At 44.4% G+C, this 26,451-nt stretch overlaps 1 protein-coding gene across 1 annotated transcript; it reads left to right on the top strand.

Annotated features, from left to right (window-relative positions):
- The first annotated feature begins 403 nt into the window (after window positions 1–403).
- Window positions 404–18,198, top strand: LOC146349443 (macrophage metalloelastase-like). The gene is made up of 6 exons (XM_084842668.1): window positions 404–565; window positions 6,827–7,050; window positions 7,141–7,286; window positions 8,725–8,850; window positions 13,578–13,739; window positions 15,344–18,198. Exons 1-6 carry the CDS (start codon window positions 455–457, stop codon window positions 15,355–15,357), a joined length of 783 nt encoding a protein of 260 aa, XP_084698794.1. The 5' UTR covers window positions 404–454; the 3' UTR covers window positions 15,358–18,198.
- The last annotated feature ends 8,253 nt before the right edge of the window (window positions 18,199–26,451 follow it).

Here is a 26,451-nt window from a genome sequence, read left to right as displayed (position 1 = left end):
CGTGGTAAACAAGGAAGACCAGGGTTCCTTGAAATAAAGTGGCATTGTACAGTAGGTGCCCTGGCTGAATTTAAAGGAACCAACTTCCCTATAACCTGTGGGTTTTTCAGATGAAAGAAGAAATGGGATGGGATGGGTGGGTGGGTGAGTGGGTAGGGAGAGAGACAAAGTCCCTCCTGCCCTGGTATGACATCAGTGCAAATGTCAACAAGCAGGGGGGGCAGGGGAGATATCATTTAATGCTTCCTTGTAGCCATCTTGGAATTGTGTCACATGAAGAAAATGTTTAAGAAACATGCACACACAAAAAACAGGAAAACACCATAAAGTGAGTCACCTGGACTTTTACAGCATGTCATTGGTCAGGCTTATATAAGCTTGCCCTCTTGGGCTGCAAGATCTTGGAAGCCAAAGAGTTTCTTCTTTCAGTATAGACCCTTTCCTCACTTCCATCATGAGGTTCATGATGCTGCTGTGCGTGGCGATGTTGCTGCCTTCCAGCTTTGCTGTTCCAGTAGGTCACAAATCTGCACAATCAAGCATCAAGGATCTGAAATTCCTAGAGGTATGTAACCATCCAAGTGTTATGCCACAGAACTATATAGGAAGTGTCCTGCTGCTGTATTTTGAGAAACATTTTCATTATCAGGATTCATTATGTGATATTTGTTGTACACAGAATGCAACGCATGGTTTCTTCCATGTATATTATTTTTTATCATTGCAGGTCGGTCAAAGGGTTGGACCCTGATTCTTAACATAAACTTAGTATAAACCCATAGAAATCAATGGGACAAGTTAGTCATGAATAACTTAAGTCCCATTTCTTTCCATGAGTCTGCTCAAAGCGTGACTAACTCTGGATCGAACCCATAAAAATTAATGAAAATATATGGAGGGAGATTATTGGAATTTAGATCACATTTAAATGTAAACACCAGCAGGAGATCTGATTTGTGCAGGGGCTAAGAGTGTGACAATGTGCGAAGTCCGACTGTCACATCTTGCTTCAGCCATGGATTCATTAATATTGACTTTTCCTAAAGTGTTGTTGTAAGGATTATTGAGATAGAATATATGAAGTGCTTTGAACACTCCCGTAAAAAGTGTTACACAAATGCTAGGTATTAGTAGTAATAATAGTCATAATAATGATAATAACTTTCTTAATGCTGAGACTAAATAAAATGTTTGCCATTTTATTTTTGAAGTCCAGTTTTCTACAAGAGTCAGTTCCAAAATGCATACCAAAAATTATAATCCAGATGTGTATACCCTCCATTGTGTGCATGTGCGTATTTGATCTGCATATCCACTCTGTATGTGTGCCTTTTAAAAAACCAAAAATTGATTGATAACATTCCCACTGGCTTTAATCTAGAGTACATGTAATATTATGTATTGGTTATAGAAGAGAGTTAAATGTTGGATGAGAACATATTGGTTATGCAAAAGAAGGATAAAAAAATATTCCTAATACAGTGGCTGAGGGAGATAAGCAAGACATTTTCATTCTCATTTTATGAGATTCTTTAGCTTATTCACTTTGCATGATGATGTTAGAGTCAATCTCCCTTTAACTGTGAATTGTCTCCAGCCACTTTGACCTGCAGTCATAGAAAGTAAGGGGAGAGGCTGACTCATGAGAAGAGCAATCCTACAGCCCCTAGACAGAGTCGGGGAGGGGGCATAGGATAGTTCAGATTACAGCACTCCGACCTCGACCCAAGAGTATGAGCTCCCCACTCCTGCTTCCTCACAGCTGGTGGGAAGACAACCATGCAGGCTGCCTCTCCAAGCTTGCAAAAGCAACCTCAGAGATGATGGCATGATGGTGGGCAGGGAGGGGACAGCTTATGCCGTATCCCCAGGCCTCCCCAGCCTCCTTCCTTCCCCCTCCCCGACACCTCAGCTAGACTGGCAGAAAAGCCTGTCCAGCGAAAATACAGAGCTGGAGGAGCACGGAGGCGACGATTGCCTCCACCGCGCCTCTTACTCTGCTTTGGATGACCGTAAGCCTCCGAGTTTGGAGACTTACGGCCATCCCCATAGGATTGCACTTTTAGGGTTCATAGCCTCTTAGAGTTTGACCATCTTGGATACAGCCTACAGAGACAAGTGCAAGCCACAGGAAGCCTGCAAGCCTCATAAGCCCATATGGATCAGAGAGCTTATCAGAGAGAATGAGTCCACACTCTCAGGAGGATGAACTAAGGGGTACAAAATTATACTGACATCCTCAATGAATTGAGATGTACAGATGCAATTCCAAACAATCCCTATTTATATCTTGGTAGAAAGCCACCGCCCAAACTGCTATATATATAGCATGGGTCTTTCAAAGGGATCTCTATCTGATTAAAGAGTTAATCGGACCTCCTCCTAGGAGCACTTCTGCTGCTAAACCAGTGCTGCAATGATTCTGTGTGCAAATCATGACTAACTTAAAATTTTGAGTATTCATATGACACAGCATTAACGGAATAGTTTCCTCTCTGAAAACAGACGCAGAGCTGTTTTTCCTCTTGTGGCCCACTTTTGCTGAATTATTCACTGGGGTCCACTTTTGCTGTAGCCCTTAGGCTTTCAGGTACACTATCTTTTTTCAGCTATGCCAATGTTATGATCAAATTGATATTAATCCTGACCCACTGTAGTAAAAATGCAGAAAGCAATTATTATTTTAAAGAGTTAATAGTGTACAAATTGTTCTTCCTTATATCTAGACTTCTGGTTGGACCTGTTGCTTTTAATAGCTAGCTGTGCTTCTTCTCGGGGCCAGTGATCTGTTTGAGACTGTACAGTCTGAGAGGCTGGTAGATAAGCCTCTGGCAAGAACTCAAGGTTGGCCACTTATTGGCAGAATAACTGGGATGGGAGTTATCTCTGTTGGCTTACTACCAAACATTCTCAAAGTCAATGGAGTAGAGCTTCAGAACAGGGAAGGCATTACTATGAGCATAATAGTATACAGGAATCCCTGAAACACTCCCAGGGTGGGGAATCTAGATGCAGGCCTATCCAGAATGTGTTGTGTACCTGGCCGTTATCAGGGTCACATCTGCCACCGATTCTGAAGAAGGCCCCAGAGGCAATATTGATGTAAGCTTTTCCTCTATTGTTGCTTGCTGCCACCCTTACATTGCAGGGCTCTGCTTCAATCTTCTGCTCCATTAATTTGTTCCTGCTTAATAAGATGTTTAGCCTTCTCCCATTAGTGTGTTAATTGTTTCTGAATCCTGAAAAGAACCATTGCCTCTTGGCAACACACCCATATAGTTCACCCCCTGCAACATAAACCTAAAAACAAACAAAGCATGCTAGTTGATGAAAACTCACACAATTAGGGTGTAATCCTATGATGGTAAAGCAGTAAAAAAAAAAAAAGTCCTATAACTCCCAGCATTCCCAAGCCAGCCATGAGTTCTTTTAACAGGTGACAAACCTAAACAAGGGTCTTCTTGGTAGTAGCCCCTCAGTTGTGGAATGCCCTCCCCAGAGAGGCTAACCTGGCACCTATTTTAGTATCTGTCTGGCACCAAGCAAATACCTTTTTATTTTCCCAGGTCTTTTATATGCAGCTCTGGTTTTATACTGTTTTATCTTTATAAATTATTCCTCTTCTGCCTTAAGGATTAGATTGACAGGTTGCTGCAAAGTTTCTTTTTGTCTGCTCTCGGTTTTAATGTGATGTGAAGGATTTTATAGTGGTTTTTTATTGACTGTATCTTGGTTTATTTTAAAACTAACCTTGCTTATTTTAATCCCTGTAAACTACCCAAAGAACTTTGGTTTATAGGGAGGCATATACATTGTATAAATAAATAATACTGACCCAGCTTTATTGTGAGGCGAACTGAGATTATGTGTGTGTATGTATGTGTGTGTGTGTGTGTGTGTGTGTGTATATATGTCAAGTTCCTAAGGATGCTATTCTATGCATGTTTAGACAGAATAAATTATAAATGTTTAGACAGAAAATTCTATGCATGTTTAGACAGAAAAAAGTCCTACAATTCCCAGCATAACCCAGGCAGCCATAGTAGCTGAGGGATGCTGGGATTTGCAGGATTGTTTTCTGTCTAAACATGCATAGGATTGTACCCTTAATGCTCTAAAACAGGAATGGGCAGACCTAGGCCATTTCTACATGAGGCATTTATCATGTGCTCATAATTGGCCACTCACAGAAGTTTGCAGGTCCTTTACATGATGTCATCAACCTCCAAGACGTCTTCAGTGGTTTTTCCCAGTTATCCCACCTTTAAAAAGACTGCCGATAAGCTTGAATATAAAAAAGAATCCACCATTTCCGCAGTGTGCCGGTCTGGTGTACTGTGATAATTCCGCCACTACATAGCGCTGTTCCATTGAAAACTATAGAAAGCCCAGCAAGGCTGCTGTGAAAGGGCATTTTCAATTCCACTTCATGTTTGTTGTCTAAAGGAGCCAATCCTAATCGCACCACAGAAACAGGAGGAAAATGCTCCAGTAGGACTGTGGGATTTTCCGTTAATGTAGGGGCACCCTTAGGGCAGCCACTTATGCATCACCAAACAAAAGAGAAAGTGCATCACCAAAAAAAGAGGACAAAAGAGGGTGTTGATTTGCATAAGATTTGCATATGCTAATTTATATGTATAAGTGCAAATATAGAAATTATTATTATTATTATTATTAGGGAGAAGACTGACAAGGTGACTTGTGTGACTGCTCAGTCTGCTTTCCAGGCGCTATCTGTTGATGGACAACCTTGGGGGCTCTGCTTTACTCTCCTTTCTTAGGTTCTTTATCTTTAATTTGGACTTGGATTGGACAATCCTTCCAATAGAGGACTGTCCTCTGTAAAGTAGGACATACAGCCACACTAGCTAGGCTTTGCATTTTTACTCTTTTACCTAGAAGCAGGAGTTCTGCCAACCTGCGCTTGGTACAAAAGACATTCACTTAGAATTAAAGACATCTGAGCCCAGTAATTTGTTTTGAGTATGAATGGATCTCATGGCCCTCCCACACAAATATCTACTCCTGGTTTGCTCCAAGCTTTCTTCATTCCAGCAATATAATTTAGGGCAGGGAAGGGGTCATTTTGTGGCTGCTATTGTTAAACAATTGAGAATTGGGAATCCTTGCTAATCTACTGCTAATCACCCAGAAACCTACCAGCAGATTCATATCTGTCCACCCAATTGAAAGATGGATTTTGTTGTTGTTGTTTATTTATTTTATTTATTATTAAATTTATTAATCGGCCATCTGGCTGGTCACCCAGCCACTCTGGGCGATGTACAACACACCATAAAACAATTTAAAACAATAAAATTCTACCATAAAAAATTTTTTAAAATACCCTAACCCACCCCAAATGCCTGCCTGAACAACCACATTTTTAATGCACGACGGAAGCTCATTAAAGAGGGGGCATGACGGAGTTCCCTAGGGAGGGAGTTCCACAGAGTGGGGGCCACCACAGAAAAGGCCCTCTCCCTCGTCCCCACCAGTCTAGCTTTCCTGGCTGATGGGACAGAGAGAAGGCCATCCGAGGCTGATCTTGTTAAGCAGCCTGTCTGGTGTTGCTGGAGGTGCTCCTTAAGATAGGCTGGGCTGGAACCATATAGGGTTTTAAAGGTCAAAACCAACACCTTGAATTTGGCCTGGAAAACAACTGGTAACCAGTGCAACTCCTTCAGCACTGGAGTGATGTGATCTCGCCGGCGGCTGCCTTTAATCAGGGGAGCCGCCGCATTCTGTACCAGCTGCAGCTTCCGAACCGTCTTCAAGGGTAACCCCACGTAGAGTGCATTACAGTAGTCTAAACGAGAGGAGATCAGGGCATGTACTACCGATGGGAGCAGATGGTCGGGAAGGAAGGGACGCAGCCGCCGTATCAGATGAAGTTGATACAGCGCTGTCCGGCTCACAGCTGACACCTGAGCTTGTTGACTTCTAACCATAATTTCTCAAGTACTAGTGCTCACTGTCAAAGCCCTACTCACTTTGGGACCCAAGATGGGTATCTGAAAAGCAATCTATTCCCAAATGAACCTGCTTGAATACTACTAAAGTCACCTTCAAAGGCCTCTTCTCCTAGTGCTCCCATTGTTAGAGGATAGATGGGTGGCAACCACTGTTGTAGAGGAGCGAGGGATCACAGGGTTGAAGCACCAGGATTTTTTTATTAGCAAGGACAATGACACCATCTGCCACTCTCTTCAGGCTTTCTTGTTCCCACCAAGCTTATTTACAATCTTCACAGTAGGGGGAGGAAGGGGAAGACAGTTTTCCAGTGACAATATATTGTCATGAGCTATCCCTCTTGTAATGCAAACTATTTTGGGATGACCTGGTCTTAAATTAAGATCCATCAGCTTTGCAAAAGGTCTGCTCCTGGTGGAGATGAAAACTGCTAGAACTGGTTTGTTGGTTTGGATCGACACAGCTGCCTGCATTTTTGGACGTTCTTTTGAGATGTGACCATGGGCGTTATCATAAAGAGTGCCTGCACTTCAAAATTCACCACTACACCACTGGTGGTGACTGGAGAAAGGACCTTCTCAGTTGTGGTGCCCCATCAGTGGAACACTCTGTGGAATGCTCTGTGCTGGGAGGCTGGTCAGGTGCTGAATCTCATCCTTCCAGTGCCATGTGAAGATCTTTTTTGTTATCCCGGGCCTTTCATCATGTTTGCTAGATCTGTTTTAATGCTACAGCCTTGCTATTTTTAGTAACGTTGATTTCTGTCTGTGAAATTTGGGGGGGTATGTAAGAAGCCTGTTAGAGACACAATGTAAACTCTCTCCTCCAACACATACACTTCCTTATACAGGCTTATCTTGACAAGTTTTTTCCATCCGTGAATAAAGCAATCAAGCATACTATGGAAGAACGAATCAAAGAAATGCAAGAATTCTTCCATTTGACTGCAACGGGAAGAATGAATGCGGAAACTGCCACAGTAATGGAACAGCCTAGATGTGGAGTTCCAGATGTCTTGGACTACAGTACATTTCCAGGAACACCAAAATGGAGTCACAATATCTTGACTTACAGGTTAGTTACATTTCACCTTTTTGAGAGATGAAAGAAAGAAAAAAGGTACTTCCTAAATACTAATGCAGTATTTTCCTCCGTTTCTCAAAGGATTAATAACTACACACCTGATATGTCTAAAGACAAGGTGAACACGGCCATAGCAAAAGCATTTAAAGTGTGGAGTGATGTGACCCCACTGCAGTTCAGAAAAACAACCAGACCTGCTGATATCGAAATTCTCTTTGCATCTGGTGGTAAGGCTGCCTAGGTTTATTTTGTTTAGTAGTTTTCATATTTATGCCTCACACCTCTTAGGAGTGTGAAAATCGTTTTACATATAAAACATGCCATTAAAAATATTCCCAGCCATTAAAAACATGATCAAATGTTTTAAAACCTTGATATATATCTTCTGGAGAACATTTCAGATTTGGTTTTGAGGACCTTCCAAGGATGTTTTATCTGCTTTGCCTGTGTGGGTCCTACAGGGCCTAGCTGGAATGGAAATTTGCAAAGATAAACAAAGTAGAGCGATCCTATGGTCTCTGGGTGAGCTTCCCAGGAATCATAGGTTTGTTCTGATTCCCCCTTCCGAGGTCGGAGACAGTGCTCCAACCTCGGAAGGGGGAGTTGGAGCTCTGGCCCTCCTCTCCTGCCCCCTCGCAGCTGGTGAGGACAGTACCGCTCTGGCTGCCCTCTGAGATCAGAAAAGCAACTGAGGAGGAAAGGGGGGCATCCAGGCAGGGATTGGAGGAGACCGGAGAGGCCAAGATACATGTTATCCTGAGCTTTTTCCAACCTCCTTCCCTCCAACTCCAAAGCGCCCTCACTAGACAGGCTAAAAAGCCCATCAAGCAAAATATGCAGGGCGGGAGGACAGGGAGGCAAAAATTGCCTCCATTGCTCCTCCTGCCCTGCATTGGATGATCAGTGGCCTCTGAGTTCGGGGGCTTCCTATCCCTGAGGACATAATCAATAGGAATGCGCCCAAAATGTCTTTAGTTAGAACCACAGATACACAGAACTATGCAGTAATTGCCCAGATAAAGCTAAATGCATAAGAAATCAGTTTGAACAAGGACAGTGCAACCAGTATTCCCCCTGAGTCCAAAGAGAAAACTGGATAATTCTACCTTGCAAACTTTGTGGTCAGCTAGTCCTAATGTTCCTCTCATCCACGCAAACACCTTTTGTTCCAAAGCAACAGGACAACCACAGCAAATGGCATATTTATACATTGCAGCTTAATTGTTATGAATTATGTGTTAATGACAACAAATAATAACAGATATACAAAAAAGTTTTCTCCATTCTTTTGCTAATTCATCATACATATACATTAATTCAATTTACCTTAAACAAGGTGAGAAGAGCCCAGAAATATGATTCCGGTCCCCAGAAGAACAAGTGTCAGTTCCTCCCTTCGAGCTTTTCAAGGTGTTAAACACAATACCGTTATAGTTGGGAAGCACCTAAGGTGGTATGCCTATGTAAACCAGTTGCTGGGGAACATGGGCAGAAGGGTGCTGATGCACTTGTGTCCTGCTTGTGGGTTCCTGTTGACAGCTGGCTGGCCACTGTGTGAACAGAATGCTGGACCAGATGGACCTTTGGTCTGATCTAGCATGGCTCTTCTTATGTTCTTATCTCTTGCACTGCTGGCGATATCTTGATATTTCTCTTCCAATTCAGCCCACGGCGACTACGGCCCTTTTGATGGGAGAGGTGGAGTTCTGGCTCATGCTTTTGCCCCTGGACAAGACTTAGGCGGAGATGCACACTTTGATGAGGATGAGGCCTGGTCAGAAATCAACAGAGGTAAAGCCATTCTATAAAAAATACAGGTACTGGGTCTCTGCTCCCTGATCTACCCATCGGCATTATTTTCATTGGGGATGTAAAGTATTGCATGGAAATATAAGCACCATTAATATCTTTCCCTCAAAGAATTTTCCTTCAAAGAACTCTACACATTATTTGATATATCATTAATTCATGGAATTCACTGCCACTAGCAGTAAATAGCCATTAGCTGGGATGGCTTTAAAATGGGAAGGCAAGTCTGTAAGAAGATATACTAGACATGATGGCTATATGTTCCCTCCATGTTCAGAAGCCACTTAATACCAGCTGCTGTTATTCTAACTAACCCCAGGCTGCGCAAATCACCCTGTATCACCTATGAATGATAGATAAGGCAAGGTTTTCAAGTTAGTCGTGATAGTCACCCTAGTGTGAGGGCAGCAAACTGGGGGCAGCTGAGGAGTAGAAGTGTCATGCCTAACAGCACAACAGACTCAGAAGGAAGTCTCATTGATTTCAATGGGACACTTCCAAGCAAGTGTGTATAAGAGTGCAGCCTTAATGTTTGATCTGTAGGCTATCCTTTGGAAACACTCATTGATTTGCTACATGTACAACCATTGGCTTTCTCGGTGGCTGCTCCCAGCTCTGGAACTCCCTGCCAAGGGAAGCTAGGTTGGGTCTGTGATGTTCCTGCCCTGGGTTCTACCTTCTCCAGCTTCCACCTGATGTAACTGAGAAGAAGACCCCCTCAGGACGTCTGCCTCCGCTTTGGCCAGTTGTCCTCACTGACGCACACAGCTTCAGCCCCTTTACTCTCTGGGTCAAAGAGACACTGAATATGACTAATTGGCTCCCTCTACCCAATAGCGGAGAAGGAACAAGAAAATACGTTTTTCTAACAGTAGCGCGATAAAACCAGCCAACACATGGGATTTTGCATTACCAACAAATAAAATGTCTTAAACACAAAAAGAGCTACATATATACTATACATGTGTGCTTGGTTCTGACCTACTTACCTACCTATCTACCCCTTCTCAATCCTGTTCCCAAACCCCACTAACTAGATGTAGCTTCAGTCCCTAAGGCCCTATCTGACTAATTGTCAGTTCTCTCTTTTTAAAACCTCAGAATACACACACACACACACCCCTCCCACCATTCACTCACTCCCAAATGTTCTTTTAGCTCTAACTTACCTGGGTTACACTTAACAGTCCAAGCGTATGCCTTAATATAACAAGCATATGTTACAGTTCCCTCTTTGATGTCCGTCTGCTGGCAGACAACACCGTTTTTAGTCAAGCTGGTCTGTTTCTATTCTATTGGGTTGGCTGCTGTTTTTATTGCTTTTAATGTTGTGTTTTTTAATTGTGTTTTTTTTTATCTGTTTGTTTTTATGATTGCTTTTCCAGAGTTCATTTTAATCTTGATATTAATGCTGTTATCCACCTTGACCACCATTTTTTGGAGGGAAGGCAGGGTGTAAATCAAATAAATAAATGAAAGAACATTTCTTAATATGTAATGCTGACCTTGGACAGAATACAAACTCACGAGCAATGCTGGTTTCAGGTTTTGGGGGGCCCTTGGGCAAGGCACCCTCAATGGGACCCCTCCCTCACTGAGTCTACCTTTTCACCGCCATTGTCACCAGCTGCTGTTACTCCTCATCCTTTTTCTCATTATTGGGAGCTTACAACAACGATTTGGTTATTTTCACTGAACATTTTATGTGTGTCCCCCACCAGTCGTGTGTGTGTGTGTGTGTGTGTGTGTGTGTGTGTATTCCCCCTCTCAAGTTTAGGACTGAAACAAGTGATCTTGTTTTTAGTTTCCACATAACACGTTACTTGTATTATGGGATGAGTCTCTCAAAGCTGCTTTTTATGTATGGAAGTTGCAACCGGAGAATTCAAAATCATGGCTTGAAGTGTACTATAGTTGGTTGTGCCCTGCTTTGGGATTCTTTTATTATGAAAAGCGGGTAATAAATTTCCTTAATAAATAAGTGGGTTTCAGGTTGTAGTTTGGAGGCAACCAAGGTTTGTGCAAACCATTGGTTGCCCAATGTGGATGTCATGACAAAATATATTTTGTGCAAAACAGGAAGGTAGGAAGGGAATTGGAGCACGAGGAAATAGAGCAGGCTCCAGGTTTTTGAGGGCTCTTGGGCCAGACTCTATCAATGGCCCCCTTCCCTCTGTGAGTCGACCTTGTCACTGCCATTGTCACCAGCTGCCTTCGCTCCTCATCCTCTTTCTCATCACTGCGGCCACTTGTGTGCTTGACAGGCAGGGAGCTGGTAAGCAAGTAGCCAGTGGCATCTACTGCTCCTCCGTCTCCCCACCACCGCTGACTGGTCCAGAGCAAGAGGCAGCTGAACAAGCAGGTTGCAATGGTGAAGAGGAGGAGCAAGTCCAGGGGCCCCTGCTGGGGTGTGGTCCCTTGGCAGGTGCCTGACCATGCCTAACCTTGACACTGGCCCTGCACATGAGTCGCCTTTTCTCCTTCATTTGCTCTATGGGTATGCCATGCTCAGCAGAGTATCACCAAGAATGTGGATCAGGAATGTCTGAAACTTATGTTTTACCCATCAGAAGTATGGAACATATAACCCATCATCCCATGTTGATGGGTTATATATCCCATCCGCCCTTGTACCATTTTGCACATGTATCACTTCCATTCGCAGTGAGGTTACTTTGTTTCAATAGCTTATTGGCAGCCAACATGGTGTAGTGATTAGAGGCTCAGGCACGGGCAGCATCTACATGGCACCGATTTCATTGTTCATTCCATTGGAGCTGAGCAGTATTATTAACAACTGGGGCGGTAGTTGGGAGGGTTAAAGCGGCTTCCCAAGCTGGGAAGAGCAGAGAGCACAGAGCTAGGGAGGCGGGTGAGCGGCTAGCATGAAGGACTTGCTTGTGAGTAGACATTCATAACAAACCCAGCATACACATTTCTGAGGTGGGCAGGCAAGCAGACAGCCGCTGCCTCGGGAGATTAATGCCCATGCTGATGGCCGAGAGCGCAGAGCTGGGGAGAAGGAGAGAGCGAGTAACATGTAGTCTCTTAACTGACCAATCAACGGCGCCCCCCCCCCCGCACAAACAAGGCTCAATGACCTGCTTCTGAGTACATGTTTATGAAAATCATCCTCTCTGGCACCCACCCTTTCTCAGCTTCGCAGCTGCAAATCCACAGGCATCCAGCGTTTCTCAGCTGTGTTCCTTTGTAGCTGAATGTCTCCAATCTCAAGCTCGATACTTAAAGTGAGAGAGGCAGCGATGTGGAACTGAAGGCAATGAGTTACTTCCCAGTAGATGTGTTTGGCCCTGTACCTTCCCTTCCACCAATCAGCACGGCTTCCACCAGCCCGCTTCTTCATGCCTCTGCAACTGCGGAGCTGCGAAGGAAGAGCGGCATCACTAACGATGCTGAGATTTCAATCCGAGGAAGGGACAGACAGCTCAACCCCCCGCAATGAACCTGAAGCAAGTGAAAACTTTGCAGCAAATGGACTCTGAGAAAACCCAGATTTCTCCGTGAAAACCACGATTGGGCTGCGAAGCGGGGACTGCATCATCTGTCACAAAGATCTTCCCTTCAAAGCGGCACCAGGGAAAATGGCTCGTGTAGATGGGGCCAAGGTCTGAGGAAAGCCAGGTTCAAAACCACACTCAGCTATGAGGCTCACTACGTGACTGTGGGCCAGTCACTCTCTCTCAGCCTAACCAGCCTGACAAGTGTATTGTGAGAATGGGGGGTGGCAGCTCCCCTTCTTATACTTCCAAAGACTATAAGAGAGCATGGTTCCTGCTCTCTTATATTCCTTGGAAGAAAAGTGGGATAGAAATGTAACATATATAAGTAACTTATTGACATTATTACTGAGGGGAGATAGTATTTGATAACCATATATAATAATTACAGGCTACTTTGATACCCCAGGCGTGAGATATTAGAGTCCTAATATCTTTAGCTTGACCATCGCTGAGGCCATATGCTGTACCTTTTTCAATTTTATCATGGTGGTAAAACAACATTTTCAATGTGAACTAGATTTATTTATTTATTCATTCATTCATTTCTATACCACCCAATAGCTGAAGCTCTCTGGGTGGTTCACAAAAATTAAAATCACAAAGCGCAGCATAAAACAATATAAAATATGAAAACTTAAAGCCACAATATTACAGTACAGCCAGAATAAAACCTAGCAGCAATGCAGAGATTTAAAATACAGATTTAAAACACCAAAGCTAAAAGACTAGGAAGCTAAAACACTAAAATACTGGGAGAATAAAAAGGTCTTCACCTGGCGCCAGAAGGAGTACAACGTAGGTGCCAGGTGAACTGCTCTAGGGAGCTCATTCCACAGCGGGGGTGCCACAGCAGAAAAAGGCCTCTTCCTGGTAGCCACCCGCCTCACTTCCTTTGGCAGGGGCTATGTAACTAGATGTAGTTATATACACATCCCTTGTGCAATGACCAGCGAATGGATTTTACCACTGCAACAACATGAGAGTTTCCGTATGTCCTGTACAGATGGTCTAGGATAAAAAGCCCTTGGACATTTTAACTGTGAAAGTTCTACATGTGAAGTATTATTTGCATTCAGTAAACTTTTGCTTGTTATTACCGTTGAGTTTTGTAAAAATTATAAAATGTGTGTGTGTGCATAACACATAACTAATACTCATCACTTGTCTGCCTTGCCTTCTGTGTTTTAGAAATCAACCTTTTCCTTGTTGCTGCACATGAGTTTGGTCATTCCTTGGGACTGGCTCATTCAAGAGACCGCAATGCTTTGATGTTCCCTACCTATTCTTACGTGAACCCAAATAACTTCCGCCTTCCACAGGATGATACGAGAGGAATCCAGAAATTATATGGTAATTTCATGGTGGAAATTCTTTTCCTTGTATTAAGGCGCAATCCTACAGCCTCTAGTCCGCGGCTAGACGGCCATAGGACAGGTTGGTTCCTGGGAACTGACCTCCAACCTCTCCCGTGCTGCCTCATAGGTGGCGCGCATGACCCCATGCTCCGCGCTTGTAAGAGCAGCATGGAGCAGCAAAAACGAGGCATTCCTGGGGCGGCGGTGGGAGGGCAGAATTGCCTTTCTGATGCTTCCTATGCATCATCCACCACCACCCCACCCAGATCTGACTTCCTGTGGCTAGACAGCCGAAATTGGCTGTCTAGCCACGAATGCAGGGCAGCTGAAGTGCAGAGGAGACAATCCCCTCTGCACTGCTCCTGATCTGCATTGGATAGGCGGCCTCCGAGTTCAGAGGCAGCTGCCAATCCCGATAGGATTCCACCCTAAATGTCTGAAGAGCAGTCTGCAATTCATGTGACATCTTTTTAAAACACAAAGAAATAGTTTTATGACTTTTAAAAAATGCAACTACTAAGGAAAACACAACATAAGAAAAGATCTCACTCAAAACTGTCTAACGTTTGCAGAAGCAGCTGAATAGGAACAGGGCAGACTTAGATAGCTAATTACTCATTCTTGTGAGATATTTCCATAAATGCAGTAGTGAACCTTGGTAAAAAAAAAACAAAAAACAAAATTGCCACCCAGCAGAAAGCATTATTTTATTAGGAATAAGAATTGTGCTCACCACAGCACTAAAATGGGTGATCAGGCTGTGCCAAAATGTCCTCAGTCTAATGTCCACAAATATCTGAATGAATTCCACGTTTCATGAAATATTCGGAGGACTTGAAAACTGATTTATAGCCAGCTTTGTTGACTTAACACACTGATGTTACGGGCTCTGCATCATTTTCAAAGGCAATTCCACAACAACCCATTGCAGTACGACATAAACACTTCTTGCTGCATCGTATAACATCGAAAGTTGCACCTGTTAATTCAGTTTTTCTCAGTTTCTCATTTTTCCATTCTTACATTTGTTTTGTCCCATTTCTGTGGGTTGGGAGAGGTGTTTAAAATGTTCTCACAAAAACTCATATGCATTTTTGTGTGCATTTCTCCTAATATATACATTTTTGTCTAACATATGCATTTTGCAAGCCATTTCCTCTATCGTGATGTGTTTTCGTATTTTATTTTCACTATATACATTTTAATGCCATTTTTTTATTGGAGAACTGCATTGCAATATTTGGAGAAGTGTAAAAACTGAAGGATAATTGCATTTCAGTTTGCACATTCGTTTCGAGACTGTGAATTAGGTAGGTTCGTGTTAAATTGTGAACTGACAGATTTCTCCCCCTCCGTACTTAGAACGTTCTGCTACATCTGAGCTAGGAGTGGGAGAGATGCATACCTAATATAAGTAAGGTTAAAATACCTGGGGCTGCAATCCTAACAGAAAGCCCCATTGAACTCAATGGGAGTTACTTTTGAATAGACATGTATAGGATTTGTGCTGTCAGTCTCACATTTAAGACCATCTTGCCAGAGATGATTTATGTTATTTATAACTTTCTATTTCCTTTTGTCCCTATTTCTTTTACATAGGAAAGAGGCCGTAAACAACTTCAATGTGCATTTCAGAAGAAACTTTTTTTAAAAAATGAAGCAAAATTGCAAGAATTCATGACATCGGAACTGGAGAATTGTGAAGTGAAATCTAAAATAAATGAATAAACACTTTAAAATGGTTGATTTTAGGGATGTGAGAAGCTACCACACAAGGGTGTTTTTTTAAAAAAAATCTCAAATACAAAGGGGGTCACTGGGTGGGTGAAGTCTGTTTCCCACCCCCACTGCCCCATGAGCTGCAGGGCTGCCTCTGAGTTCCCTGTGTATACTGCAGGCCTGCCCTCCACCTGAGCTATACATGGTCCCAGTAGCCAGTTCACATGACATGGCGGACTTGTTGAGGGTTATTTAATCCACAAAGAGCCAGGCATATGCCAGGTGCATGCAACTGCCTTATGAATGTGCAACCCCCGATGGGATGTGGTGTGTTGTCTGAACCCAGCCATTAGGGTTTATGTGAGGGTTAAACAACCCCCACATAGCCCTCAGTTGTTTAGCCCTCACATAACCCCCGATGGCTGGGTTTGGATGACACACTGCAACCCCATTGGGGGTGCATGTTCATAATGGCAGCTGCACACACCCGGCACGCACTGTGGCTCATCATGAGTTAAATAACCCTTAGCAAGCCCACCATGTCACACAAACTAGATCTTTGAGTCTCTCCCCACTCAGTTTTCTAATGAGTACTTCTTTTCCCCACCCGCAGGTCATTCCCTAAACCCCTCCTAGTTTTCATAGGTCAACATCCAAAGACCTACTTTGGGCACTCCTGAGAATATTCCAAAAATATTCTAAAAAGAATATTCCAAGTATACCATGCAAATTAATAGGTCTTTTGTTAACAGCAGCCAAATTCCAACTGGCTTCACAGCACAATGGAAACACCCCAAAGTATCGCCTATTAAAGGGTGGGTTGACAAAGTATGGGATACTATTTTTGAATGCTCCACCATGTTAAAAAAAAAAAACAACCCAACCTCCTTGCAAGTTGAAACAAAACAGCACAGCAAGAAGAATGGTTCCAGCCCAGGCTGCTCTCTGTTGTTGTCATCCTGTACTTGCTCAGAATTTTTTACATGGGAAAAAACAGGAAAATACAATCCATTTAATCACCTCAGATCTCTACTGCCTCTTTCTGCTGCATGTGTGACCAGTCCCTAGTTGCTTATTTCTTTGGACCATAATTTCAAGGAGACTAGATGGTAGTAAGGCCTCAGTTCATCATTTTCATCAACATAAAACAGTTTACAAATATTTAAAGTCTGAAACATTTATTTATTAAATTTATTAATCGCCCATCTGGCTGGTCACCCAGCCACTCTGGGCGATGTACAACAATAAAAACAGTTTATACAATAACATTCAACATTAAAAACATCACATTTCTAAAATTACCCAAGCCACCCCAAATGCCTGCCTGAACCACCATGTTTTTAATGCATGGTGGAAGCTCATTAAAGAGGGGGCATGGCGGAGTTCCCTAGGGAGGGAGTTCCACAGAGTGGGGGCCACCACAGAGAAGGCCCTCTCCCTCGTCCTCACCAGCCTAGCTGTCCTGGCTGATGGGACAGAGAGAAGGCTATCCGAGGCTGATCTTGTTGAGCAGCCTATTTGGTGTTGCTGGAGGCGCTCCTTGAAACATATCAAAATTCCCCCCTTCAGCCCTCATGTATATTTGATTTTATCTGGATATTTATATCATGCCCTTCAATGAATTATCAGGACATCTTACATGGTCAAGGAATACAAAAACAATGAAAATACAGAAAATAAAACCACATATTAACAACAAATGACATTCAAGCAGCATAAAAATCACACAATAAGATATGAAAATCAGATTTAAAGGTAAAACAAATTTTAAAGGTCTCAGGGGGGAAATAAAAAGGGGTTTACCTGGTGCCAGAATTACAGGGGGGGAGGTGCCACAGGAGCATCTTCAGGGAAAGCGATCCAGAGACAGTGAATGAAAAGGCCCTTTTCCCAGTAACCACCTAGCACACCTCCCCTGGCAGGGGCATTTAGAAAAGGACCTCTGATGATGATCATGGGGTCCAAGAAGGTACGTGTGGAGACAGTTAAATCATACAATCATAGGGTTGGAAGGGGCCTACAAGACCATCAAGACCAACCCCTTGCTCAATGCAGGAAGCCTGATTCCCAGGCGGAATCCCATCCAAGTACTAACCAGGCTGATCCTGCTTAGCTTCCAAGATCAGACGAGATTGGGCGCATCCAGCCCTTAGAGTGTTACTCTTTAGTAGGGTGGCCACTTACTTATCACCAAAAAAGAGAAAATGGACTACCTCCATCTTCTTCGCTCCTCCATATACCAGCGATCAGCAAGTAAACATCAAGCAGGCAAGCCACGCAAAAACAGCCAATCAGGAAGGGAGTACATAACATGGTTGTTTCGTGTGACACTGTTTAGGTAATCAAAGGACCCAACTTCATATAAACAGTGTGCTTTATTAACAGGCTTTATTACAAAACAGTTACATGGCCTTCTGCTCTCTCCTTGCTCTCTAACATTCTGTCTCCTGCTCTGTACTTCCTGTTCCTCCTTCCAGTTCCAGCTCCCTGGTACTGCTGGTTTTACTTCTAAACTCCATATATATTTGTACAGTGATGATGCATGAAGTCATGCCACACTACACAATTCCAAATGACAGCTCCTAAGACGATGATGGTGATGATTGATTCCATTTCTATACCACCCCATAGCCGAAGCTCTCTGGGTGGTTTATTACAGATGCACTTTAAAGATGCACATACGCAAAAACTTGTATACACAGAACGAGGTCTTGTATTAAAGGAGAACTCTCACCTGAGCTCACATGGATTAATTCATTACTTTCCGACAAAAACAAATTCACTGGGGGTAATGTGTGCAAGTACTGTATGAAGATTTTCCCAGGAACCTTCCGACCTCCACAGCTGTGGAACAAGAGTGGGCATCCAGATTCAAGCCTCCTCCTCCACCACCAGCATTCATTCATCCCAAGTACTAGGGATGTGAGTGAGCTTTAAAAAAAAGGAAATGAGAGAAGGGGCCAACAAAGGCAACAGCAGAGAAGGGGGAGCTAGAATGGTGCCTGATCTTCTGGTCATATGTGTGGCAGCATATAGCTAGTCCTTTTAGGGCAGGGTAGGGAGGTGGGGAAACAAATTCAGACATAGACTTGGATGGCTTAAATAATTGGCCACAACTTTCTTGGTTCAGCTTGGAATAGAGATGGCAGGAGCATAGGGCATGGATCCATTAATTGGACTGCCCACCTGCAGTCCGATCCCTCCATCCTGGCCCACCTGCCAGGTGCCTCATTGGGGGTAGGGGGCAGGAGTCAGAGGCATTTCCCATGGTGCAGCCCATTGAAGTGAGCCCCTTTCTGGCTCCCTGGGGTGTGGCCAGATTGCAGCCTCATGCTAGGCTGGGTCTTAATTCCCCCCCATGGTCCTTTAAGGGGACCCCCTCTTGAAAGGGAAAACAGGGAGCCCAATCCCATTCCCCTAACCAATGGATCCAGCCCAGTGCCTTCCATGCCTACATGGATGTGACTTAGAATGGAAAGTTTTTATAACCAGCCCTACAGTTATACTTGTCAAGCCAAACAAATCCAAACATCCAAGAGTTAATAGTCTTGCAATGGGGAAGGCGAGAACCATGCACCCTGGTGTCAATCTGTGTGCAGGTAAAATTCCTTCCCAGCCCCATTAACAAGCAACTAACCATAATCCATGGCAAGAGATGAGCTACCCTGGAATGGGTGGGTGGGGAAGTCGGTGACGGCAATACCGAAGCCACACAGGAGGCCTTGCTCTTTATGGCCTCTGGCAGACCAGGGGGAGGGAACATTTCCCTCCAGTCTACCAGCAAAGCCCTGTTCCCACCAATCTAGCCGATGGGCCCCCTGCCTCCCATGTGGGTGCACACTTGGTGCTGCTGCAGCAGCTCAGCTGTCCCCTCCCCAAGAGAGAGCACGCCACCACAACATGGCTCCCCAGGTAAGCTGGGAGCTGCATTTTTGGCAAGGAGGATTGCAAGGCATTTGGGGCAAAGGAGGGGTTTGTCATGTTCTCCCTCTAGTACTTGCACAAGTATTTCCAAGCAAGCCGACTCATAAAACTGCAGCCGTACAGTTTTTAGAAATGATTTACCAACGTATGGCTAGCAGCGCACGCAAGAAAATCCTCTTTGACGTGCAAGTTACTGCTTGATGGAACCTTTTACAATGTTCAAGTGATTCCAGAGAGCCTAAAGGCACTGATGAATACCTGAGTGAACTTGCAGGAGAAGAAAAAGCTCTAGTTTTTCCAAAGATGTTGTGCACATCTCAACTTGTTTTGAGATTTTGGGCGGTATCCAATACTGCAGCTCAACCTCCACTGGTTCCATTGCACTGACAGGACCTGCACTTGCGCAACAGGGAATTAGCAGTTTTAAAAGTAACCCCAGAAATAAGCTAAAATGGATTTTATTATTTATTCATTCATTCATTTCATTTCTATCCTGTCCAACAGCCAAAGCTGTCTGGGCGTTCACAAAAATTAAAACCAAAAAGCACACAGTGAAACAATATAAAATATTAAAATATTAAAACCACAATATAACAATACAACCAGAATAAAACCAGAAATAAAACCTAGCAGCAATGCAGAGATTTAAAATACAGATTTAAAACAGCAAAGCTAAAAGTCTAGAAAGCTAAAATGCTAAAATGCCTGGGAAAATAAAAAGGTCTTCACCTGGCGCCGGAAGGCATACAATGTAGGTGCCAGGCAAACCTCACTAGGGAGCTCATTCCACAGCCAGGGTGCCACAGCAGAAAAGGTCCTCCTCCTAGTAGCCACCCACCTGACTTCCTGTGGCAGGGGTTCACAGAGAAGGGCCGCTGAGGATGATCTTAAGGTCCAGGCAGGCACATATGGGAGGAGGCAATCCTTCAGATAATGGATGGTCAGTGGAGCTCCCTTCTGCAAACTCTGCTGATTTACACCCTTCTGAAAATGAGCATTTCTGTTCATTTCAGCTTGCTTTGGGAGCCACTACGTTCCCATAGCACTATTGGTTGTCCCACTAGCGGGGAGGCGCTATTGGATGCTGCCCTTTGCATCTGGCCATCCTACTTGCTGCTCATCTGGTTGTTTGAGGCAATTTCTATTCGCTCCAGATGAGCAGGAAATGGTATAAACCAGCCTTTGTTTATAAGGGCAACTTTATAAACCAGCAGAATCAAGTGGCAAAGGTTTTTCAGACTGTACCACTCTGGGCAAAGACTACATGTTTGGAAGCTTCTGTCAGGATGCGCCATAGCTGCCTCTTACAGTCTACCTCCAATAGCCAACTCAAGACACAGACAAAAGGATTCTTTTCAAGGCTTTAATCCTTTTACAACTTAATGACTCTTTCAGATGCTAATCACCAGCGACTAAGCAAGGAACAGCACTGGGGAAAGAGAGCAGAGTAGCCTATGCTCCAGGTTAGGCAGTTGGTCCCCGTTTGAAGGAGAATCATGGGAAGACCCTGAACTTATGGGCTAGGGAGAGATCCTCCCTCTTTCTCTTGGGTCCTCGGGACGTGACCATTGCTTGCGCGCCAAACAAGCGCTACGCCTCCTTTCCGTGCCCTCCATCTGTCGTTGCTCCCTGCGTCGGCGTCGAGGGTCCAGCAAGCCCCCCTCCAGCACTGTCTAGTTGCCAGGGTCACTATCTATCCCAGGAATGCTGGCAGGAGGTATCTCTGCCAGCTGCTGTGCCTGTGAGAGATGAGCGAGCTCCTCTCCCACGGATTGCTGTTCCTCCTCAGAATCAGAACTGCTCTGGGGTTCTATCGGCTCAGTTTCCATCCTGACAGCTTCCCCATGAAAAGCTTCCCAGCACACAGTATAAAATAGCAGCATGTCAGAGAAAAGGCTGGACCTGACATTCTGGCATTTAACATATAGGGAGGTGGTTTGGGGGTTGTTCTGTGTATAGTACAGTAGGGGAAAAACTCAACCCTGATTACATAAACTGGCCCTAAGGGCAAAAACAGACATTTCCAGCCTACCCCAACCTGGCTGGGGGATGTTGGGCATTGTAGCCCAACACATCTGGAGGACACCAACACAGGAAACTGCCTTATACTGATTCAGACCTTTGGTCCATCTAGCCCAGTACTGTCAACACTGACTGGCAGCAGCTCTCCAGGGTTTCAGGAAGGAGATTTTCCCTAGTCCTACTTGGTGATGCCGGGGATCGAGCCAGGGACCTTCTGCTTGCAAAGCTTGTGCTCGACCACTGAGCTACAGCCCCTTCACCAGTTTGGGGAACATTGCCATTACTTTAAAGATGTAGCTAGCAACTACATGGTGTGTTGTTTTTCCTCTAGAGTGGGCACAGGCTGGCCAGTTGGGTCCATAGCAAAGGGGGGGGGCTTTAACCCTTCACCCCTTCTATGGGCCCAATGCAGATCGTGTGGCCCATGCCTGCCATTTCTGTTGCAAAATACCAAACCATTTGCTTTATCCATCCACCAGCCCCCACTCCTAAACTCATGATGGGCAAAAACTGGTCTCCTGCAGCCGTACTACACTTAATAGGAGCTTCTTAGGTCTCCAGCTGCCATCTGGTGGACAATGCAGTTCTTGCCTTGTAAACTTTTTATCTGCCATGACTGGCTTAAAGACCTCCTTTTCTCCAAGCACAGAGAACCTATCTGGTTCGGTCTGGTTCTGTTAGTTCCCGAGGCAAAGGGGCTTCCCTCCGAAGCCAACAGCCCCAAAGACATCCCAGAATGAAGCTTCATTACTGCCTCATGTTTCAGAGACATGCCAGACTGTTTGCTTTCATTTCTCTATATGCTGCTGGAGATGGGAGGGAGTGTGACTGAATGACTTACAGGTTCACCTTCTAATCTGAAGGGCACATTTTACAAGGGGCTTTGATCACTGTGCTTTCTGGGAGGGCAGGGATGGGCCAGAAGCACAGAAAATGGCCATTCTTCCAACATCACCAGGCTTCACTATGAAAAAAGCTTTAAACTGGTTTTCAGTCAAGGTTACAACAGCTGGGATTGTTTAGTTTGGAAAAATATGCCTATGTAAACCAGTTGCTGGGGAACATGGGCAGAAGGGTGCTGATGCACTCATGTCCTGCTTGCAGGTTTCCCGTGCGCAGCTTGTTGGCCATTGTGTCAACCAAATGCTGGACTAGATGGACCCTTGGTCTGATCCAGCAGGGCTCTTCTTATGTTCTTATATTCTCATGTTCTTATCTTTCCTTCTGAAAATTTGCAGGTTTCTTGCCTGGGGACATTTTCATACAAATTGCCCCCTCCCAAAAAATGGGATGGGGAGGGGAAGGAAGGGGAAGTGAATCAATCCTCCCCTCAAAAGGAAGAGCAGCCCTTCCACATAAATTGTTGCACCTATCTGAAATGTTGTTGTTTACTTACTTAGGGACACTTCTGTCTGTCTGTCATTTGCAAAACAATGGTCCCCAGGGAACATACTGGATAAACATGTTCCCCTCAAAATGGCCAAGCTGCTCTTGCACAAAACCCCCTGCACCTCTTCAACTGAAACTTGGCAGGCTCAATCCTGTCAGCAGGGGCAACTATCCCTGCCTTTTTCATCCAATTCTGCCCAGAAATTTAAAAAAAGTTATGGGCAGTTCCCTTTAAAAAAATCAAAATATCAAGGCGCATTGAACAAAAAATCCTGAACCTATTTCTCTGACGTTTGACAGGCATAATCCCCTCCTGATATCTTGCAAATATCATCCAATTCTGACCAAAAGGAAAAAAGCTATAGCCATTTTGGGATATCCTATGACAGTCAATGGGAAGTATGAAGCATCAAATTTCTGCACCTCAGCCCGGGTTTACTGAGCTGAAGCGGACTGACCGCAAATCAATCCGAGCAGAAGTGGGCCATTTTCTGTAGTGCCAAATTGGGGTCCCAGTCAAAGGGGGCAGTCTGTGCACATCCCTTACTCATTTGCGGTATTAAGCCTGTATTTTCATAATTGACTTTTAGATTCAGGCTTCAGACAGGTATAGAAAACAAAACACGTCTTTCTTTACCTTTCTTTCTGTTGTTTCTGCTCTGATGGAGAATGAACCCTGGACCCACTGCATTGGAATGATAGATACAAACTTTGCCTATCATTTTGGAATAGTCTAAAAAAGTCAGGATACTTATGGAGAGAGTTTTAGGAGAGAGATGTACGTCTAGGATTCCTATTAAAATTGCTTTGGTTACTTTGGCAATACAATTCTAATGCCATTCTTAAACCATTTATATTATTTTCTTAATACTTTTGTTGCTATGTTTCTTCAAGTTCATAATATTAATTCCTGTATTCAGTTAATATTATTTTCTGTATGCAGCTTGATTTATTAATAAACCAATAGATTCATTTCAGTTCAAATTTGAGCCTGTGTTATTTGATATTGGTTATATCTGTACCCCCAACCCTCTGGGGTGCAAAAGTGCAAACTGGAACTCAGATTAGATCACTAAATTAACACCGAGTAGATGTAATTACTTACACATACACATGCGTGCACACACACACATGCATCCTTCTAGTTTTCTTTCTTCTGAAAGTTTCCAGATGTGAGCTTTGATGCCATCTAGTGTTTTTTCCCCTACCTTTCTCTTCTCCCTAGCAGTTAACCAGGATCCTGGGCTGGCAGAAAGTATTTTCTCCATCCCATGGGAGTGCTTTGCAAATGACTGGAGTAATACATATGGAATGCTTACAGAAACAGTCTGCATACTCTCGCCATTCTTGCTCAATGCAACTAAACATTGTCTGTCTATACTACAAAGAGGCGGGTGGGTGAGAGTGTTATGGTGTCATCCTCCTCAATGAACAAAAAGATTTTTAAAAAAACTATAGCACTAAGTGGCAGCAGAGCTGATGTTTACATCAACACTGTCGCTAATCAATTAACATAACTGGGGAAAAAAAGTTTATATGATGGCTCTTTTATCCAAATCAGAAGAATCAAAGCATTTCCTGGAATGATCCAGTTCAGGGTCATTTGAACACTCCTTCCCTGGATTTAAAAATAAATCTCTCTTCATATAGAAAAATAGCATGCTAAGGAAAAAATTATGCTTATCGTGTATCCCTTATATGCTGGGTTTCTGTGTGCAAGGAGCTATTTATTATGCATGTAACTAACAACAAATACCAAAGAAGCACAAAATATCCAAAGACAAATGCTGCAGGAAGACATCTCAGACATGACTGCACTTGGGGATTCTTTGGAGCATGCAAAAGGCCACTTGTTCGAGACCCTGGTGGATGGCTGGAATGCTGCAATCACTGGGGCATTAGACCAGGTGGCTCTGAAATGCCTTCTCCCCCTGAACAGAGCTCGGACTGCACCATGGTTCACCCCATGGTTGCAAGCTCTGAAGCGGGAGGTGAGATGGCTGCAGCACCAGGGGAGGAAATCTCGCTCCGAAGACGTTTGGTCACAGGTTAGAGCTGTAGCTTCAGCCTACCAATAATTTTTATGCTGCCTCTATCGCATCCGCACAGTGCTGTCCCAGGAGGCTGTTCCAAGTGGTCTGGAACTTGGAGCATTCTAAGGCCTCCTGTGATGAGTTTGCAAAGCACTTTGCAGATAAAATCGATCAGATCAAGAGTGCTATTCCATACACTGTGGATACATGTGGATACAGTTACTTAACAAGGGGCGGCCAGTGACAGACTGGTTGTGTGGGATCGGTTCCAGCTTCTTCCTTCTGAGGAAGTAGACAAGATGCTTTCATCTTTAAGGCCGACCACCTGCTTACTCGATCCTTGCCCATCTTGGCTCATTATGAGCTGCAGGGAGAGACTTACGGAGGGGATCAAGGCAGTGATGAATGCCTCCCTCAAGGAGGGAGTGATGCCATCAGCCCTCAAGGAGGCGGTGATAACACCACTGTTAAAGAAGCCCTCCTTGGATCTCCAAGACTTGAACAACTTTCGCCCGGTCTTGAATCTGCTGTTTTGGGGTAAGGTGACTGAGCGGGTGGTGGCTTTGCAGTTGCAGGCACACTTGGAAGAAACTGATTATCTGGATCCATTTCAATCAGGCATCAGGCCCGGGCATGGGACAGAAACAGCCTTGGTTGCCTTGGTGGATGATATGGGAAGGGCTCTGGATAGGGGCGAATGCTCCTTCCTTGTTCCCCTTGATCTCTCAGCAGCTTTTGATACCACTGACCACGGTATCCTCTTGGACCGCCTGGAAGGGTTGGGCATACGGGACACCATATTACGGTGGTTCCATTCCTTCCTCTCTGGAAGACAGAGGAGGAGACTTCAGACCCTTGGCTGCTCACTTGCAGGGTGCCACAGGGTTCTATTATCTCCCCGATGTTATTTACCATCTATGTGAAGCCACATCAGGAGGTTTGAGGTGCAGCGTCACCAATATGTGGATGACACGCAACACTACCTCTCATTTAAATCCTCGTCAAGGTTGGCTGTAGAAACCCTGTCCAAGTCTCTGGAGTCAGTGTGTGGCTGGATGGAAAGGACTAAGTTGAAACTGAACCCTGACAAAATCGAAGTACTTTTTGTAGGAGACAAGGGGAGATTGGGAGATGTTGACCTGGTGTTCAGTGAGGTGCGGACCAGGTCCGCAGTCTGGGGGTCATTTTAGACTCCCAGGTGACCATGGAGGCTCAGGTCTCAGCTGTGAGCTGGGCGGTGCTGTACCAACTCCATCTGATACAGCGGTCGCACCCTTACCTCCCTAACCATCTGCTCCCATCAGTAGTTCATGCCCTGGTCTTCTCTCGCCTAGACTACTGTAACACGCTGTATGTGGGGTTGCCCTTGAAGACAGTTCGGAAGCTGCAGCTGGTGCAGAACGTGGCAGCCCATCTGATTAAAGGCAGCCATCAGCAAGACCTCATCACACCAATGCTGAAAGAGTTACACTGGTTACCAGTTGTTTTCCTGGCCCAATTCAAGGTGATCTCTGCCATGCCCCCTCTTTGATGAGCTTCTGTCAGGCTTTGAAAACCTGGCTGTTCAGGGGGGCATTTGGGGTGAGTTAGGGTTTTGTTGTTGTTGTTTTGTTTTAGAGC

This window comes from Heloderma suspectum, chromosome 3, assembly GCF_057233095.1.
Source record: "Heloderma suspectum isolate Gila_16-S chromosome 3, 16-S_ref, whole genome shotgun sequence".
Taxonomy (NCBI): Eukaryota; Metazoa; Chordata; class Lepidosauria; order Squamata; family Helodermatidae; genus Heloderma; species Heloderma suspectum.
This window is presented reverse-complemented; position numbering and strand designations above follow the sequence as displayed.